Raw genomic sequence first — 20,480 nt, 5'->3', positions numbered from 1 at the left:
AAAGTACTTACTGTGTATTGAAAAGTTCTCACTTAAAATACTGTATCCATGTTAAATCCTGGCATCCATAAGTCAAAGGATGAAAGATTAAAGTGACTAAACAGGGGAAAAAGTGGCTAAATAGAGGGAAAAGAACAGCTGTTTTGGCTGTTCATAAAAATAAAAAGAGATCTTTAATAATAAAGTGCTGCCTGTATGTTGTATTGCATTAAATAGTTTATTTAGTTGTTGTTTTGCACTGAGCGATTGGAGATTTGCACTGAGTAGTCTTTATATTGCACTGAATACTTTATGTTATATCACATGGTTTGTTCTCCTCCTCTCTTATCACGTAGTTTTTTCCCTCACCCACCCCTCTCCCCAATACCCTCTGGGGGTCTCTCCTCTGGTCAGACCTCCCCTCGCCCCTCCTCACTGGTATCCCATTGGCTGTGGTCCTCTTCCTCCACTCCCCATTCCCCCGGGATAAATGTCTCCCGCCATGAGGCAATGCTCTCTCTTCTACCTGGGCATCGCCTGTGTCTCCTCATAAGTCAATAAACAGAGGACATTCGTCCCCATGTGGAGAACAGCACTTCTGGCCTTTTGCCTTTGCCCATGTGAGATCCTGTGGGCTGGGGTCCATAGCTAGCCGGACTGGACCCCAACAGCCCGCCCAGACAGGGATTCTTGCACCCATAATGGTATTGTTACTGAGAATGTGTGCAGCAACATGTACAGGCACAGCATCAGATCCCCTACACCTGGCTGGCAATAGACATCCACCTGAATGCACTGCAGATCAAGGACAGATTTAAAGATATTCCTAAACGTAATGTACAGTTCTAAGTTCTGTTGATTTTTCCCAGTGTCCTCCAAGCCAACGTTAATTGGCTGCTAATTGGCCCAAATTTTGTGTTTTAATAAGCCTGTCATTACATTAGTTGGTTTTGTGGATTGTTGTATGTCAAATCGTCCATCTCTAGAGGAATTGATGAGGATGTCTGTAACAAGACTGAAATGGTTCTTCAGCTGAATTAATAGAAAACAATAGTATTTGTTATAATTTTTATTTTATCTATTTTTATTGTTTTTTAATATTTATATTTATATTACACAACTTCAATGTTATAAAATGAAAACTTTTTTTTGTTTTTTTTAAGAAATCTTTTTTCCTTGAAGACTCATATCAATAGCAGAGCAACCACACAAACCTGACTTTTTTTGTTTTAAAACAATCAGTATCTATGTAGTGATGCTTATCAACTAAAACTTCTAAAATTTTGCTCCAGAGGTAATTAAAATATTTTTTCAAAATTTTATTCAACTTCTTTTCAAAAATGTTGTCACCCACTCTTAAATGGAGCTGTGTTGCATTAACTTTGGCATAAAATAAACACCATTGCTTTCTAACTAGTTCTCAGAAATAAGAGAGGCTGGGTGTGGGTGGGCCTCATTTCTGATTAAAATCAATTTAACAGCATAATTCTGATTGAGTTCAATAAGAACTTACAAAAGCAGATTCACAAACAGGGAAATTAGTTATTGCAGTGCTGTAAGTCTGCTGGACTTCAATAGAAACTTTCACAAACTTAGAGTCACCAATAGTGCAGTTTATTGGAGCAGCAAATTATAGATTCTTTTAGATTACTGGTGATAAATTCACTAGACCTGCAAACTGTACTTTGTACATGTACTATATATACAGTCCTATGTATAAGTATTCCTGAGTATATTCCAACTCAGTTGGAGGTGCAGAACTCAGCCAAAGAGGTGCTCCTGCTCTTGGGAGATGAGCAAGCCCATTTACTTATCTGCAGAGTTGATTGTATTCTCATCCTCTGCCCTACAGAATTTCAAATGCCAATGTATACTTTCTGCAATAGTGAAGGTGAGACTGCATATTCTGTAATTTACATCACAAATGGTGGTGATGGGCAGCCACTTTATATGTAAAGGAGATGTCCACAGTAGCTCAGAGATTACAGACTATGGGTCTTGTGCAAAGGTGGAGCAGAACAGATGATGATTTAGCATCAATCACTCTCCCCACTGGCTGATGGCAGCATTAGGGGTCATTCTCTATCTGATAACCCAACACTCCATCGGCAGGCCATCATGGCCTTAGCCACACATCTCGGCTTGGCTGTAGCCCTCATTCCTGCAAGATGGCCAAAGGGGGAAAAGTACAAATCAGCTCATTTGGTTGTCTCATGTCAATTCTGTACTTAGATCCCCACAGCTACTCATCTGTGAACTGACAGGTGCATTTGAGTGGCGTGCTGCCTCTCCGAAGGCACGATGAATGGATTCCTGCTCACTGCAGTACAGTTTGACTAGATGACCTTTAAAATCATCTATTTGACTTTTGACATTCTTGCTTAGCATATCTGATTGAGATTTAGTCACAGTAATTAATGTTTCTTTGTGTATTCAGAGTGGAATTATTCATTATATGCTTATATTTAAGCCCACACCCAACTGCATAAACTGAATATTCCTCTCAAATTATTTGAAGGTAGTTAAATAGCAGAAAAAAGCTTAGTTCTCCCATATCATACTTCTTATTGAGGCTTCAGAGGAGTTCCTGACATTGAGCTACATTAGTCTCACAGAAATCAGCATCAGGATCTCAACTCCTTTGGTTAATTCTCCTTTAGTTTGATTAAGCCTTTTCTTGATGATTAAAAATCTTACAAATCTTAGTTGCATGTTTATCTTGGTCTGTACTAACCTTGTTAGGCCATTCTTTACTAGATTAAATAAATATTCCCCCTTCAAAAATATAATTGTTTTGAGTTATTTGCATGATGCAGTCAAGTCATGTCTTGACCCTCTCAGATAAAATAGGTTCTTTAACTTGTTAAGAATCACTGTAAGTTGTGTTTACACTACTTATTTCAGACAAGAAGCATCAAGAAAACAAGCAACAACTCTGTGTTCATTCTCCAGTAACATATCCTGTAAAACTTCAATACTGGGCACATGCATGCATTGTTCCAAAAATAGCATCACTACTGTCATTAAGAAAAACATCTTTACCCACTTTTTGCTATTCCACTGCTTTACCTATCAAAGAATAATATGTAGCTTCATAGAGCATCTTTTTTAAGCTGCAGATGACTGTCTACCTTAAGATTCTAAAAGGATCTTAAATCCTTTTAACTATTGCTGGTTTTCTGTAGATTCGCATTTTAACCCTTGCTATAGGCATAATTTTTTGCATGATTTTATAGAAAACTATATTATAAACACTCTGCTTAAGTAGGTTCACCTTCATAAGTGATCCAGATCACTGTGTCTGGTGCTCTCTGTACTTTCTGCCCCACTAACTTTTCTGTCATCAGATTTGAGTGTGCTATATAAGAACACTGTTTCAACTTTCCTGAGCTACAAGTAAACAGTGGAGCCTCTTAAGATTTGAGGCTTAGTAATTGCAATGTAATTGTAATTCTAAGCAATTGTAAATTGTAATTGTAATGCTAAGTAATGTTTCCTTGAACAAACTTTATGTTAAGGAGTCATAATGGATTCAAAGTACAAACTGATAGTCTAAATCTTCTGCTAGCTTCCTTATGAGTGGATATGTTAAGTGCTTACAGATTCATGCCATATCTCTAATGGACCCAAACACCTCACTACAGTTTTTAAGGGAGAAAAAACATTTGTGTAGAATGGTTGTTTTCATGGTAGAACATGGGAAAAATGTAGTTTACTGGAGGTACATTGTATTTCCCTGATAATTCCCCCCTTTTACTTGGAAGAACCTTTCTAACTTTGTAACATATTTTTGCTCATTCATTTTAAAATCATCTGTGCAGTTAAACAGCAGACTCTTTGTAGGAGAAACAAAGAGGGAAAAGATGATCCATTTACAGCTCAGATTTGAAAGTAGTGTAAGGTATAAAAGGTAACTGACAGGAATCATAGAAGATAATGATGGTAGGAGAGACAAGGGAGAATGCAGAAAGTGTTATAAAAAGTACAGAGAATATTTAATAGCAGTAGTACAAGAAAAAGTGATGGACACAGAGAAATTGTCAGCAATCATAAAATTAAACTCATACCTTTAGTTTATTTATGATTGTATATATTTTTTCCTTCTGACGATGCTCTAATCATAGCTTTCTTTAGTTCTTTCTTTGAGTGTTTTCTCTGCAGACTTCCTGGATTTGCAAAGATACCTGCAAATTCTGAAAGTTATCATGAATGGATATCATTTCAGTGCAAAGACTGTGTTATGTATAGTATAAGCCAATAGTATTTTCCTCCATTTGTTGTTAGACAAATGATATTTGATACAAATAAAAGGTGCATACACTGAGGTTGTATATTTTCTCTGTCTAAAGGAATACATTCCTCTAATATTAGTTTAAAACTGTGTTCTCAGATTAGTTCCATATATTCAATCACTTTGTTTGCAGCTGGCAAAAGTTCCTTCATAGCACTGTTGAGATGAATGGTATCTATGTGTCTTTAATGCTAAAGTCCGGATTTAGATTAGCAGCAGCTCCCCAAGACCCTTAAAGCTCAGTAGACATTTGTTTGCATCCAGTTCTCCATAAAAATAGTGTTTTCAAATACACTGGACTTCTCCAGAACCTTTCCCAATATTTGTATTTTCTGAGTTAGCTAGAATCTTGACACTGTGCTGAGATTTCTGTAAGATTCTTTGCAATTCTGACAATGTTTTCACATTCATTGTCTTATTTTGCACAGTCTTTCTTGCACAGTTATGTCAAAAATCTCTAGAGTAACCTTGCTCAACATTGCAAAATTTGATCATCTGAGTCAAATTTCCTGAGACAATTACAAGAATAATTGTGTGATACTTCTTTATCATATGCAAAACTTTTTGGTGTTTCTTAGTTGGGTTTTTGTTGATGTTCTTGAGTAATCTTTCCTTTTACTTCCCAGGCCTCCTTTTCCTTCCCAGGCCTCCTTTTCCTTCCCAGGCCTCCCTTCTCTGGGCTAGTTCTCTCATTTAGACCTGATGATCTCAACTGCAAATTATAACTATCCACCCTCTCTAGTGATTTTGCCTTATCTTCCCAGGTTTCACTTATACTACACAGAGGGCCTTGCATTCATCAACCCTAGCATGCTCAAATGGTGAAAAGCCTGTTGATGCCCACGGCATTTACTTCCCTGTAGGCAAGCTAAATTAGCAGCCATCCATCTTAGTCTTAACCTCTACCATTAATGAATTTTCACAGCACGCATTTCCAGTGTTAGATGAAACACTTTTATAAGGCTGTCTAAGGAGGGCATGAAGTGATGTCTGCACTTGTGTCTCAAGGGAGTGTTTTCATGATCCTAAAGTTTGTCCTCTGGCAAGCTATAGTCTCCTCTGATATACCTGAACAAATAATGGACCAAGGCTACAATAACCTGATGGCTGTGGTTCTTAGAGAAAAGTATGCTAGGTATCAAGTAGCATAGATGTTTGTTCCTGTACTGAATGCACTGTGAAACAGTTTCAGCCTGAGAAACAACACATGCATTCTCCATTTGTAGTAGTGGAATATGGGGTTCTCTTCATATTCTGACCTAAAAATGCCCTGTATTTCCTACCTGCTTTTGTTCCTTGAGAAAGAATAGGACAGGTATCTTTCCTTCAGCCTCCTGAACATGTCCTGTTGTCTCACATCCCTCCCTCTCATTGTCCCTCTGTCCCTCCTTCTCCTCCTCCAGGACATCCCATTGAGACCAGATGTCAGCAGGGTATTGCCTCATGGATCAGAGGCACAATCAGACCACAACATAAAATAGAGAAAAAAGGACTGCAGCATTGCAAGAGTCCTTAAAAGTTGCATACAACTATTCAGAGTCAACATCTCTTCATCTTTTTCCTTGCAAATCCTCTTAGTCCTGCAAGTTCATAACATTCTTAACAAAAAAAGTTTCCTGGTCCAGCCCATATCAGTTCCCTGTCTTCCCCCAGCGTCCCAAAATAGTATATTCTTCTTAAGCACCACTCTTCCTTTTTCACTGTAAAATGAAAAAAGAGGGAAAGAGAAGGAAGAGTATTTGTGTAAGCCCCAGGCTCCTCCCACTCAGTCAATCTCTTGGAAGGTTAGTGCTTAATTGAAGCCATCTGCTCAGGGCCTTCTTTCCATGCAGTTATTGCAATTCTGTAACATATGTTTACTCGAGGTCTAAATAAAACCACCTTCCTCTTCCAAGCCCTGTAACAAATGGATGTAGAACTAATGGTCTTTCATTGAAAACATCCTAAAAAGTAAATTGTGTCTTTAGTTGTGTGCAAGAATCTTTAGAAATTTATGAAAACTATTTTAAAGCAATCTTTGCCATCTCTCTAATTGTTTTCTTAGAAATAATGAAAATATCCAGTCTAGCTTGAAGAGAGAGAGAGAGAAATTTGTTCCTACTAGAGAACTGCAACTGCATGAACTGATGCATAAATAAAAAAGCATTTTTGGACTTTCTGTAAAACTGCCATATTTTTCTTTCTTTTTTGTGATTTAAGAGGGGTGAAATAAAAAATGAGTCAAAGGCCATGTAAAATGGAAAGCATTGTCTCTCTGAGGACTCACTTGTCCTTCATGAATACTGAATCCCCAGGCTTGGTGGTGCACTGCTGAGGCTGTTCTTCCCACATACTCTCTCTAATTAGTAAAAGGAGTTCCATACTTTCAAGACTTTGGACAAGGAAAAATGCATTTTCATGCTAACTAGGCTATTTATATGGTATTGATGGTATCAACAGGAGCAGCAGCAGTAAGTCATTGTGCAGTGATCTTGAGAAAAGATTGCCACATACATACCTTTCAGTGCCTGCTTCTTTCCTTCTGGCATTTTTTGGCAGTAACCACAGGAAATTGTTTATTTTTTTCTCACTCTCTGCCCATAATGTTCTGCATGCTGTTATATTTCTCCCAGTGCTTCTCAGGGAGAGTCCATACACTGACACATACCTTTATGTCAGCATATGATCTTTGACACATGAGCAGTGATGCAAGGACATACAAGGTGCACCAGGTCTAATATGCTGTTTATTATCATCACTGTTGTTGTTATCATTATTATGTTGTAGTGACCCTTTCAAAGTGGTTTAAAAAAGTTTTTAAAAGAAACTTTTCATATTTGCCTCTTAGTGGAGGTGGCAGTACATGCACAATAACCACAAAGCATTTTTAGCTGCTTTTCTTTCTCAGCCTGGAAGGAATCTCTCCTGTTGCCACCACATGGGAAAGAAATGGGACTAGAGGCAGATGTCCTGTTGGAGACACAGGTTATGGCTCATGTCAGAGGAGGTGATGTTAGAGGCAGTTGCAGCTGGGAGAGAAACTTTGCTGTCTGAAGTCCTAGAAGCAAGGGAGCTTCCCACCCCTAAAAAGAGTGCACTGTCATCAGCCTGTGTGAAATGGACATAAAGGGCTTCCCTAAATTAGTTCTTCTTTAAGCCAGCACACAGTTTACAGAAAAAAACCACAAATATTGCTTTTAAAAAGTGACAGTGATGAAAAAGTGATGGACTTGTCTTGAACACAAATTTAACATGTTATGAATTATTCTGTTTTTGTTAAGAATAGCAGTTTGATCAGCACCAAAAAAACCCCCCAAACATTTAAACATATATTTTTCACTGTGAAAACCCATATATGTAGGTTTGTAAGTTATTCTTTTCTCTCTGTAGTCATGAAATACTCTTATGAAGTAAGAAGCCCTTTCATATTGATTTTCTGTTCTTCTTCATTGCTTAAAGAGGCAAAAAATAATGCATGTCTGTGATTGTTTTATTGGCCTCTAAGTGTATTCTTTGTTAATAAATCAGTAAGTTTAAGAACCAAATTCATCTCTAAAGTAAATTAACTGAACCCTCTGAAGCTGCATAAGCAATAAATCGGAATTAAATATTTAATATCATGCGGTGTTGAAATATTTCTCTTGCTACAGGTACAGATTTTAAAAAGTAGCAATTCAGCAAAGTATGACTCCAGAAGTTGGATGATACTTCCTGCAAAAGAATCTTGTATTTGAGATTAATCAGGCTCTATATTATCTGCCTGCTCCTGCTAGATCTTAAACATATAGAGTGCAGCAACAATCAGAAATTATTTAAAGATGTAACTCAGAAGGAAATACCTTTTGTATACAGTTATCAAGTGCTTTTTGTCATGCACTAAGTATCAGATTATGCCTGAGAAAAATAAAGATCTGCAAGTGTTCCTCCTTCTAAAAATTCCTCATTGATCATATTTTTTTTTGTGATAAAATAATTTTAAAAAGTGAGAAATACTTTTTAAAAAGAAACATTATTTTAATAGTCTGTTTAGAAAATGTAGCTTTCAAGTGCATACTCTTGGCTTTTTGGAGAAGCCAAAAAGTCATTTCAGTAGATCACATATCTTATGCCTATTTTAATAAGGACCCTAGCTTTCCAACTGTCTTGATTATTACCTTGCTTGCTTCTTTGATTCCCCTTTAAAATTGGATCACCTGAAAAGCATAATATTTTTTTCCAGGAAAAGAGAGAATAATTGGCAAGTTTTAACTTTAAACACTGCACAAATCCATACCTCAGAAAGTTGAATGTAGCATTAGGATGTCCCCTCTATTAAAAAGCATATGACCTTTGCTGCCTGTGCATTTGCCTGGACCCAAGCTAGGAGTGCCAAATGCCCCAAATTACATTCCCTTCACAGAAGAGGGAGAGAGCAATTTCTTTAACTGCACAGAATGTCAGAATCACCCCTGTGTGCTCCCTTTCTCTCTGCTTGTGTTGCTCGAGGTCAAGGCATAGGTCCTTGACTGTCCTTCCTCTACGAGCAATCTTGTGCAGTTTCTGTCTTCTCCACGCTTGCAAGTTAGTAGCTGACAAACCTCTGATGCAGAGAACATAACTGTAGTATTTTTGTTTCTGTATGTGTCAAAGACCATTTCACTATGACTCTAAGGAAACCAGACTTTGTTGTTGTTGCTGCTGTTGTTCTTCTCAATACCCAGAATCTATCTTTTCTAATCCCTAACTGGGATCTAGTATTTCAGAGCTTTCCCATGATCAGAAGTATAGGTATTCTAACACTAAATGAGAGCTGGGGCTTGTCAAACTCACAATTGGTTACTCTGATTATCGTGTTGTGTTTCTTTATATCCCCATAGATAAGGACTGGGTCTTGCCTAAGAACTCCTTCTAACTCAAAAACTGCAGGAAACCAGTGCAGTGAAGGCATGAAGTCATGAACTGTATGTCACAGAATTAGAAACTTCTGTTTCTATCCTGGTTTTGTAGACGAATAGGCATTGCTAAGCAAGACAGAACAGAATTTTACAGTTGTAATTTGATTTTAATCTTTGTAATTCCAAAATATTTTAATCATTGATATGTTCTTGATTCTTTAGTTAACTGTTCAGTTTTGTTCCTGATCTCTAAATGGACATACCAAGACTCCAACTACAAAATTAGTGCAGCCAACACATTAAGATAATCATCATAAGGTAGTTTTTACAGACATTTCACAAAATAAGCGTGTCTTGGTTTGAAAAGACAGGTGTCAGTTAAGGAAGGCAGGAGCCTCCCCTGAAACAGGAAATGCAAATCCCCTCCTCCAAATTGTTATAATTTTGAAATTAAGGGGGCTCTCATGCAAAGGTATGGGAGCAGGAATAACAGTTCTTTATTAGGGAAGGAAATAATAATAAAATAAAAATGTAGTATTACGAAACAACGCTGACAGAGTCAGAATATAACCTGACACCCTATGGGTCAGGGTGTTGGTAGCAGTCTGATTAAATGGTGGCTGCAGTCCTCCTGGAGTAGCAGATGTGGTTCTGTTGGAGCAGTGATCCTGTAGAAGAGTGTAGTCTTCCTCTGAAGATCCACTGGAGAAGACAACTGCTTCTCTGGGAATCCAGTGGAAAAGGTTGTCTGTGGTATTCCAGATCTCTGATTATATCCAGGTAGGAATGCTTGGCTCCTGCCCCTGGGAGTTTCTCTCAATAGGATGATGTAATTTTATCAGTCATAGAGTGACACTCAGTGGCCCATGAACAGAAGATATCTCCCCTGAGGGAAGATGGCTTGTGGAAGAGAAAAAGAAAACTGACTAATTAACAGAAGATAACTGCTCCATCAGATAGGAATAGAATACACCCCCCTATTTCCTAAGACAAAGCATGAGAATCCATGCCCATGTCTTATACTGTCTGCAACATGCGAACTTCAGAAAATCTTTCTAAAGTTATGTCTATTTGTTAATTGTGAAAAGGCAGGCTCCCAAAATGTCTGTCCAAAGGTATCAAAGATATATCTAGAACAAGATATATTTTGTCTTTTTATGCTCATAAGTGTTGAATTTCAAGTATGGGAAAAGTTCAATATTTGAAATTTTTCATACAATATTCCCCCTTCTTCTATGTGTACTTCGGAGGTTTTTCCACCTTGTACATAGTTTTTATGAAATACCATTGGTTGTATAATTGGCATTTTCAAATTTAACATTCCAAAGAAAAACATCATGATTTGAATGCCCTTTTAAAATCGTAGTAAAATCTTTAAAATCTTAGTGGAATTACTCTAAATAACGGGGCAAGAGTTTGTTTATTCCTTTCGGTGGTATTCTCCAGGCTATGGATGAAAGCAATGTATGTTGAAGTAGTGCTGATTTCAAGAGGTAGAAAATACAGTAGAATAGTCTATTTTATACTGTTTCCTTTAAAATTCAGAAAACAACAGTTCAAAGATTGACAGATCTAGTAAAAGCTTGCAACCACTGTATTTGTACATGATCATCGCAAAAAAATGTTTTCATCCTAACAAAATTCTTATTCAAGTAAAATTTTAACAAGAAAGAGTATGGAAAATTGATTGAAAGTAAACCATAAAATTCAGTATTTGCTCATTTGATACAAAATTCAGTCACTCTGGATCATGGAACGCTTATTTTCATGACAGATGTTTAGTAGTTCTTTATTTGCGTAACGCCATAAATTGAAAAACTGCTTCCAAATTAATTAAAACCAGCCCTCTGCTAGCAACCTGACAATGTAATTTGGATTGGTGGTAGAGAAGCAGCAGGTACTTAAAGAAAATTTAAGGAAATTTCCTTGCAGGAAGTGTTTTTTGAAGGGAAGAGGAATTTTTACCCAATCCAGCAGCTAAGCACCACACAGCTGCTTATTCACTCCCCCAACAGAGGGATCAGAGAGAGAAATGAGAAGGGTAAAAGCAAGAAAATATATGCATTGAAATAAAAAGAGCTTAATAGGAAAAGCAAAATCTGCACACAATAGCAAAACAGACGAGGGAATTCATTCACCACTTCCCAGGTGTTCAAACATCTTCAGGAAGCAGGGCTCCATTGTGTAAAAATTACTTGGGAAGGCAAATGCCATAACTTGGAACATTTTCCCCTTCATCCTCCCCCTCCCCAGCTCTAAGTAGTGAGCATGACATCTTATGATATGGTCAGTTGAGGTCACCTGTGTCCCAGCTGTGACCTCACCCACCTTCTTGTCCACCCCCAGCCTCCTCACTGAGAGAGTGATGTGAAGAGAAAAAAAGGCTTTGGCTCTGGTAACCACTTCTAAGCATTAACAAAAACATCCCTTTTTTATCCCAGCTCTGTTCATCACAAACCCTAAACAGCCCTATACTAGCCTAACTGTGAAGAGAATTAACTCTATCTCAGCCAAAATCAGTCTAAGGGGACAGAAAAGAGTGCAAGTGAAGCCAAGTAATAGCTGGCGTATTAGATGTTGTGGTATGTGGAGTGGCATATCTGTACCATATACCATAAAAGATAGTACTTGAAGAGTAATTCCACTCTCAGATTCAAAGTGTTCTTGATTAAAGACCAATCAGACTGCTCCAAGAGGAAAATGCCCATTCTGATTTATCTGGAGAAATACAGACACAAATATGAGGGAAAGTCTAATTTGTGATTAAAATACAGAAATCTTGGATCAGATGTTGAATTAAACAAAACTGGTGCTTCAGTAAAAGACAGTATTGAAAGAGAAATAAAGGCTAGAAACAGGGCAGAGATTAAAAAATGCATAAATAAATAATTGAATAGAAGAAAAAACAGTAGGGAGTAGAAGTGAAAAAACCCAGATGCTCTTCTAAATAGGAAAAGAGAAGTTGTTTTTTTTTGTAATGATAATAACTGAACTTGTCATCTGTTTTGAATGACTCCCATTTGGATGCTTCTTTATTGCCTTTACATTTTGTATTAACATTCCTATGTTAACTTACGCTGTGTGCTAAAGTTAGAAGTGGGCTCACAGTTACAACTGCTTTACCCTTCCTTAATCAATTTGACCTCGTGTGTCTCTTGAGAGAACCATCAGAGCACACAGTAAGGCAAGATGTCTTTCATGGCTGTCTCCATGCACGTAGCAAAGGCCCCTTCAGTCACCACCACAAAAGAAAATATTCAAGTAAGACAAGTGAGGGCAATGGACTCATTAAGGGAAGTACTGGTGACCTTCTGGCAGAAATCCAAAGAGCTTGCAAAGGAATGGGGATTAAAATACCCATATGCTTGCTCAGCCTGTGTGGTTTAGCTGGCATGAAAGCAAAATAACAAGCTCATCCCTTAGGAAGAGAGGACAAGACATTAAGCAAAGCAGTTGAGGGTCATTTGGCATTTCAGAAATGGGGATAAAGGCATAGTGTAATGGTCCAGTAAATCTGACTGGAGGCTAGAGCCAGGAATCCTGATTGGCTGTTGTAGCTCACCCTGTGGCCGAAGGCTGGTAGTTCCATCTTCCTGTCTCTTTGTCTTCACATCAGAACATGGCAGGGATGTTACTAAAAACTTTGGCAGGTATTTTCTGATACTTAATTTAGTAACATTTTGAAAAAGACAGATGTACCTAGAAACATTAAATTTGTTAAACCATCTTGTTTGTACATTAGAAATCCTCGTGTGTACAACTATTACACTCAGACAGCAAGTTTACACTGTAATTAATTTCATAAAGCCAGCAGTATGAGTATTTCCAAGCAATACAGAGAACAAAAGCTACACATTCCTTGGAACTGGTCCCTGAAGTCCTTTGTGTGAGGATGGATAGACAGAGCGAGACACATATTTGTGGGCACAATGGAAAAACCCTGAGAGAGACTTTATATTATGTATAATAATATAACCTTGCTCTAGTAATAACAAATGACCACTCTTAAATCTTCTGATTTGGGTGGTAAAACGGAGAAAAAGAAAGAGAAGGAAAAATATGATTTAATAGAATCAGTTTGCACATAGGTTTGCTAATGGAGACTGAGAAAGTTTGGTGACTGGAGAAGACTAAGTCAAGGTGGAGTACACCCTCCAAATCTATTTACTCCATAGAAGCAGTAGAGTGACAAGACGAGAGGCTGAAGTGGGGACATGAGGTGGAGACACAGGGAATGAGGTGGAGCATGTTCTACAGCCACTGGTGGCTCTACAGCCATCATTTGTTATAATACAAATTTCTTCTTTAATTTCTTTTTTCTTCCTCCCACGCTTTACTTTTATTCTTTCCTGTACCCCCTCTTTTTTCTGTTTTTGCCTATTGCTCTGTCTGAGCCTGGCAGAGCTGCAGGAAGGCCGAACTCATGAGAGAGGCTCATTGAACTAATTTCACAGGGGAGGGCTCTGCGTGTGGATTAGAGAGTGGCTAATGGGGCATTACAAATACCTGAGGGTCATGTCTCATTGCCATGGCAAGCCAGATTTCTTCACATGAACTGGGTGCATTTGTGTCTAGGAAGAGGCTTTCAGCTTTAATGTACGCTAAACTCTTCCTCCATGATACTGGACTTGGTTGCTCTGAAAGCTGTACCCCAGGCTGCTGTCAATCAGCACTATCTACAATTCATCCAACCCCCCAAGATGCAAGTTTTTCAGGGTGGTGTTTTCATTACAGGTTCTTAACTGTGGCTCATCTCCTGCTGATACTGCACAAAACATGCCAAAAGCCTTCTTTTGTAGATAGAAATGAATCTTGATTGGTTTCCAAACATTCTGTCAGGAAATTGTACACAGCATATAAGCTCTAAAAGGCAAGGTGGTTCTTTTTTTTCCATTAGCATTTCATACAGGCATTTGTCTACTTTTATCCACATATGGTTTAGTTTTTTTGAAAAAAAAAAAAATTCAAATATTTCAAATTCAGTACAGCTGAATGCTTCCTTTTGTATTGCTTAGCATGAAGAGTAATCAGAAAGAGAAATAAGTGGGACTAGCAGTTTTTGTACAATTTGCATTTTTTAAAATTGTTTTCTCTCTAAATAAAGGTGTTGATGTTGTATAGTTCCTATTCAAATCAATATGTTCATGTGTGATTTTAAATAGTAATGTTAATGTCAGTAGGACAGTATCTCAATCCCTCACTGCTCAGTAACCTCCGATATACAACATCTTTGTCTCCTCTTCTTTCCCCAGCACTGCAGTGACAACACCCACCATTGCCAATCAGATATGAATATAGTAGGTGCTTGGAAGAGAGGTTACACTGGAAAGAATGTTGTGGTCACCATCCTGGATGACGGCATTGAAAGGAACCACCCAGACTTGATGCAGAATTATGTGAGTGTCCACAGGAGCCCAGATTTCCTGCTTTGTTATTACTCAAAAATAATTTGCTGCTTCTAGAAAGATGGAGAAAAAGAGGAGGGAAGGGGGAAGAATCATGCAAGTGTTTCCTCAAATGTTAATACCAATGGGTAGAAGGAAAACAGGTTTTGATAATATGCATTGTTTTAGTTAAGACTGTGTTTCATCTGAATGTATTTAATATCTGGATGCTTCTTGTAGCTGAGTCCTGAATTTCTGAAGAACTGGAACCAATTATTGGATATTTTTTTTTCTCTTCTGCAATTTTTTTTACTTAATATCTTCACACTCTCAGAACTTAGAAATGGAATACACTGCTTTTCAGCTAACACATACAGCTGAATTCCATATTTGGCCAGTACATTTAGTCAGTGAGACAGAAGCTTTTCTCAAAGACAGAAATTTTACAGTAATCCTTCCATGCATTAATTTTTAAAGCTGTTTGTCATACTGCTAGAAACAATATGAAAGGAAAATATGTGACCTTTCATGATTCACTGAGTTAAGAACAGGTATAGAATATTCTGTTCTAGAATATTCTTTCTAATAACTCTCTTTTAACTCTACTGAGTCCCCTCACAATTTGTGATAGAGCTGCATCCATTGTTTTCCATGTTCTGTGTCCCATTTTGCCTAACAAGATTTCTGTTTGCTTGTGGTTCACCATATTTAGGTGACTGATTTAATCTGTCTTGGAAGCTGATAACATAAGGAGAATCTTCTTCTCTAGTGGGTTAGTTCCTGTGTTGGTGTCAGAGTTTGAAGCTGTTCAGAGCATCAGGTCCACATTTTGCTGGAGTGATTTGTCCTATCTTTTGGAAGTAGGCATTAGTTGAAGGCATGTAACCGTGAGGACCTTATTATTTGTTTGAAATAAAGTGTGCAAGGTGTACTTCTACACAGAGTAATAAAAGAAGCAAATATATTTGGATTGAGCTGGAGTGGTGAAGATGACCAGTTCAAGGCATGCACATACCTTAATTCCCATTACAAATGTAGATCTTATTAAAGAGCCCTAAACAAAGGCTTCTTGCCAGCAACTTTACTTCTTGATAGAGCATTAAGAGATTGTGACAAAAACATCTTTAACGACCCATTAAAAACCACAATGGTGTCCAGTTTAAAGCCACTTATTTTAAATTAGCCATATTTACATATGTATCCTTCCCTATGGTACATGTGGAACTAACATGTGAAAACAACTGGGGGGCAATTGCCTAATTTGTCAATGTATGCTTAGTCCTATCACATGACACATCTTTCATTTTAATATCTTATATTATTTAAATACAGCAGATAAAATTTTACCTCCTCAGTGAATGACTCGGATTATATCATGTCACCTCATTCCAGTACTGCCCTACCACTGAATTGAAAGCAACAATTTCTATCCTTACTGCTCCTCTCTCCCTTTCCTGATGCCAGCTAGGAATTCCCCAAATTCACAAGCAATACACCTTGCTTGTTTGATCACATATGTGTTCTGTATCTCAGATTATAGCTGATGGGGCTGCAAATAGGAATATTTGAGGTGGATGTGTAACTGGTTTTGAATAAACAAGAGTTTAAAAATTGCTGCTTGCCATGTCAGCACAGCACATGTCACTGCATCGATTAATGAGAGCCATACAAACCAGCAGCCGTTCACTCTATGAACTCTTTTTAGCTGTAAGACCCATGATAAATATGGAACAAAAGGACAGATATCTTGTAGATATTTGAAACAGATATACTCTCAAGGAAATGGGGAAGCAGTTTGTGTTGCTTTCCAAGATGTAATTTTATAACAATATTCTTAAGAAAATTATATTATTCTTATTTCTTGAAACAATGTCTGAAATTTCAGTCATAGTCATGAAGATAATTTTTTGAATCTTAAAACATTCAGCAAAATCTCAGTTTTGAGAATGAACTTTCTTAACTTCCTAAAGATTTTTAGAAGAGAAGTAGTCTTCTGGTTAAATGAAACACCATTTTCTATTTCTTCCCTAGTGCTGGACCTATACTTTTTCAGAGCATTTTTTATCCTTATGTGTTTTCCAAAATTAAAATAAAATATATAATTTCCATATATAATGCTTTCCTAAAAGACAATCACCATAAAACCACAGGAGTATTAAGTTAACTTCTTTACTCTTTTGTAGGAACCTGCTAATGAATATATAGGTCACAGGAGTAGATGGCTAATTAATTAGCAACTGGTTTTCTTTCTTCTGTTGGATACAGGATTCGCAAGCCAGTTTTGATGTAAATGGAAATGATTTTGACCCTATGCCTCGATATGATGCCAGCAACGAGAACAAGTAAGGCACTATGACACCCTTCACATTTCCAATCTGAGCCACCAGATAGAAAGTACCAATTACTCTATGAAACTCTACAAAACTTTATTCCTCATAAAACAGAATGATCTGCATTAAAATCTTTGTGAAATACATGTTTTTGTTTTTTCCATGCACACATATGACTCTTTGAAATCATTTGAAACTATCTGAAAATACATAAAAATTGTTCTGAGAGTTCTGGGCATGTGAAATGAACCATTTTCAATCCCTTTGGGAGGCAGAATGTATGGGATGACTTGCTTTTCTTAAATATAATGTCATTGAATTATTAGGGTGTTATTATATGTTACAACTGTCCTAGTTTCTGAGTCTCTTGAACTTTGTAGAATTTTTTTATTGAAATAGGCAAATTAGTGGAGATTGTTGGGTTTTTTTCCCCTGCAACAATGTGATGGAGATAAAGTGATGGAGATTTTTCATTTGGAGTTAGATAAAATCACAGAAGTGGGAATTCTGGCAGGTTATATCTGTGTCAGATGACTAGTTTGAGATATCTCAATGAATGACATATTTCCCCTACAGAGTTCTGCTTTCTGATATTTCTCATTCCATCTTGCTCTTTAGATGTGCCACAGTTAAGGCTTGGAGAAAATCAGGGAGGACACTTCGCCTCAGGAAGTGGGCCACCTTTCTGTTCAGTGGATATTTGAGGGCAGTTATTTGTTGATAACATTTTATTAGCTAGGTACTTGGCAGAAAGAAACAACTTTCTGTGGAATTGCATCTTTTGAAGGAAGGAGAATACTCTTGTTTCAATATGTTGACTATACATTTTGTTTTCTTGAGGTTTGGGTGCTTGTTTTTGTTTTTTTTTTTTTAATTGTGAAAAGCATTTAATGCTTTCACAGAAAAGAAACTACAAATGTTGAAACCTTGTCCTTTACACAACTAAAATGCTTTGAGGGTTGTGTTGTTTCTTTCCTACAAACAAATTTTGTCCAGAAGAATGCAGCAGGTGAAAGCTGGGAGTCAGTTACAAAACTTAACGTTGATTAAACTGCAGAAACAAGTTGGAGCAACGTTGAATCACACTTAGATGGGAGAATCCTCTCCTTGTCAAAACCTTCTTCATAAAGGCAGGAAAAGCTGTTACATCATAATAGGACAGGCAGAAGAACAGGGCCTTGTTACTTGCCCTCTGCAAATACTCTTCAGCTGAGCTGCTGTGTTTGCATCACAGCGCATCCCTCTCTTCTGCTGTCCAGCACACACCTATACCTACACACACCTCAGGGATGCATCCTGGCTCATCTGTGAAAAGATGTTCCTCTTCTTGGACTTGGGGCGTAACTTGGAGACTTTGAAATTTCAGTGGACTTCAAGGACTTCTGGGTGCAGCAAGAAGCCACATACTTTTACCTGTGAAATTGAATCTTTTTTCTTTGACTGAGAAGAACTGAAGTTACTTTCTTAAAAAGCATGTCCAGAAAAGGGAGTCTGCTTTCTGTTTTACTAGTAGTTAAAGTTTTATACAGAATATAAATTTGGACTGCTTCTTTTATGTCCTAGAGCCTAGAGGGTTTTGGTTTTCATACCCTGCCTCCCCCTTAAGTACTTTACCTGCCCAGCTTCCAAGATTCTGCACTGAAATGTGGGTGATAGGAGGGCAGAAGCTGTGCTGTACTGAGCTTTGTCAGTGTTATCAGGAGGTGCAGTGTCAGTGTAGAGTCAGCTTTTGGACACCAAGGATACATGAACCATGTTTTCAGTGCAAGATTATTTGGCAGCCTAACATCTTCTAAGGACTTGGAGGCTCAATGTTTCCAGTTGGCATACGCACAAAGTGTGATAATCAGCAGCTAACCACCTTCAGTGTTTGCTGCTCTTGCCCTTTTTCCCTAGTTGTCCCTAGACTAAACAAAGAGTTAAACCACTGCATGATTACTGAAAAGCATTACTAATAGCCTGTCTATATTTTTTGTATCTAAAATACCTTCAGAAATTGGAGCAGGAATTCAGATTGTCCAGCATACATGGCCGTTTGGCACTAGATACTCAAGTTGTGTCAGAAGTCGAGCTAAACACAGGCAGGGTACATTCTGAAAGCCATGCATTACAAAGAATTCATAATGTGTAGATCAGTTTGGTTGATTCCTGCTTCCTGCGGTAGCAGCTGGACAGACAAAATTGCTTTATAGGGATTTGTGTTTTTCAATGAAGGTGGGATGTACAAATGCGCTGTAATTTTCATGATGATGTAGTTTATTCTGCCTCATTTCATAATCCAACTTTAAGGGATGGAATGATAAAGAGCAAAAGGAATTGCTATAAAAATAAACAGGTGTCTGGGCGGTTCTGCATGCAGCTGTGAAACATCAGAGTATTGGATCTGTGTGCTAGCTTTTCACTTTTAATTAGAGTGAAGACTTTCTGTTGCTGAGACTTATTGGTGAGTGAAAAGGGGCAAGAAAAATGATTGTAGATTACTTTAATGTGAGTACCAGCATGGCACTTTCTAAAATTACATTTTAGAAGTTCTATGTTAAATCTTCTATTAGCTAAGGAGAACAGGAGGGTAGGAAGAAACATTAGACTAGTATTTCAAGGCCTGTAGTCAAAATGGGTGGGATGATAGTTTCTTTAACTACTATGGTATGTAGGCATACTGCCAAAAGTTTCCTTTGGTTTCTACAAATTGCCAGCAAATCACAAAGCTTCTAAATGGTACAGACTTACACTAGAGTTTCCTTTTGCTCAGAGGCAGTCAGCTGTGGATGAAGTAACTTGTGCTATGCAAGGCATCTTGTTTTGGTTTACTGCTTTATTCTTTTTTCTGTTATTCCATTGCTATTTGTTAACATCTATGTTTATAAAACTAGGCATTATCGGTCTCAGGTCCATAACAGAATGCAAATGGGATCACTGAAATGGTACTGTGCTTATTGTATAGCCTCAGGCAAAAACCAGAAATGTTCATAGTATTTTTTGATTTTGACCAAACAAAAATTACTTCTTCTGTTTCATAAGAAATTTCTTAGGGATCGTATTTCAAAGCTTAGATTTTACTATGGTGATGGGTACTTTTATAAAACAGAGGGACTTCTAAAAAAACTCCTTTAAATAATACCAGTTGACTTTAATGCAGTTCTTATTAAACTTACATAAGAAAAAGTAAAAGTGAGCTGTTATTTCTGTTTTGGAGATACTGAGTCACTCTTTGGATGCCTCTTCAACATTTTTCAATGATGCATCCCACTACATAAATAATTTATTTCAATAACCTCCTAAATTGCTTTTTAATGAGTGTAAGATTTTTGAGAGACAACAATTCTTGTCATTCAAAAGTTATTAGAAACAGAATTTCTTATGTCTAAACTTTGCAATATGGGGAGAACTTCACAGCATTTCTCACAAACAAAAAGTTAGTGAGTTGGTGAGTTTCAGTCCTGTTTGATCCAACACACTGGCATTGTCTTGCCATGGCATCCATTATGATTCATTATTACTTCCATTTGCCAGTCACATTAACATAGATGCCAAATAAAACACCAAAATCTTAATTTTCTTCATAGAATGACAGACTGCTGGTTTATACTCTCTGCTTAGGGTGAAGGCCTGTAGTACCTCCCGAGTCATTTAATCATATTTG

At 37.4% G+C, this 20,480-nt stretch overlaps 1 protein-coding gene across 2 annotated transcripts in view; it reads left to right on the top strand.

Annotated features, from left to right (window-relative positions):
- The window catches only part of PCSK5 (proprotein convertase subtilisin/kexin type 5), a 226,290-nt gene that overhangs the window by 56,435 nt on the left and 149,375 nt on the right, over positions 1 to 20,480 (top strand). For both annotated transcript variants that reach the window (XM_059491816.1, XM_059491817.1), the window contains exons 4-5: positions 14,376 to 14,519; positions 16,773 to 16,849. In XM_059491816.1, the coding sequence (XP_059347799.1) occupies positions 14,376 to 14,519; positions 16,773 to 16,849 (221 nt within the window). The remainder of the gene's footprint in view (positions 1 to 14,375; positions 14,520 to 16,772; positions 16,850 to 20,480) is intronic.

This window comes from Ammospiza nelsoni, chromosome Z (assembly GCF_027579445.1).
Source record: "Ammospiza nelsoni isolate bAmmNel1 chromosome Z, bAmmNel1.pri, whole genome shotgun sequence".
Classification (NCBI taxonomy): Eukaryota; Metazoa; Chordata; class Aves; order Passeriformes; family Passerellidae; genus Ammospiza; species Ammospiza nelsoni.
Note: the sequence above shows the minus strand (reverse complement) of the source record. Positions and strands in the feature narration are given on the sequence as shown.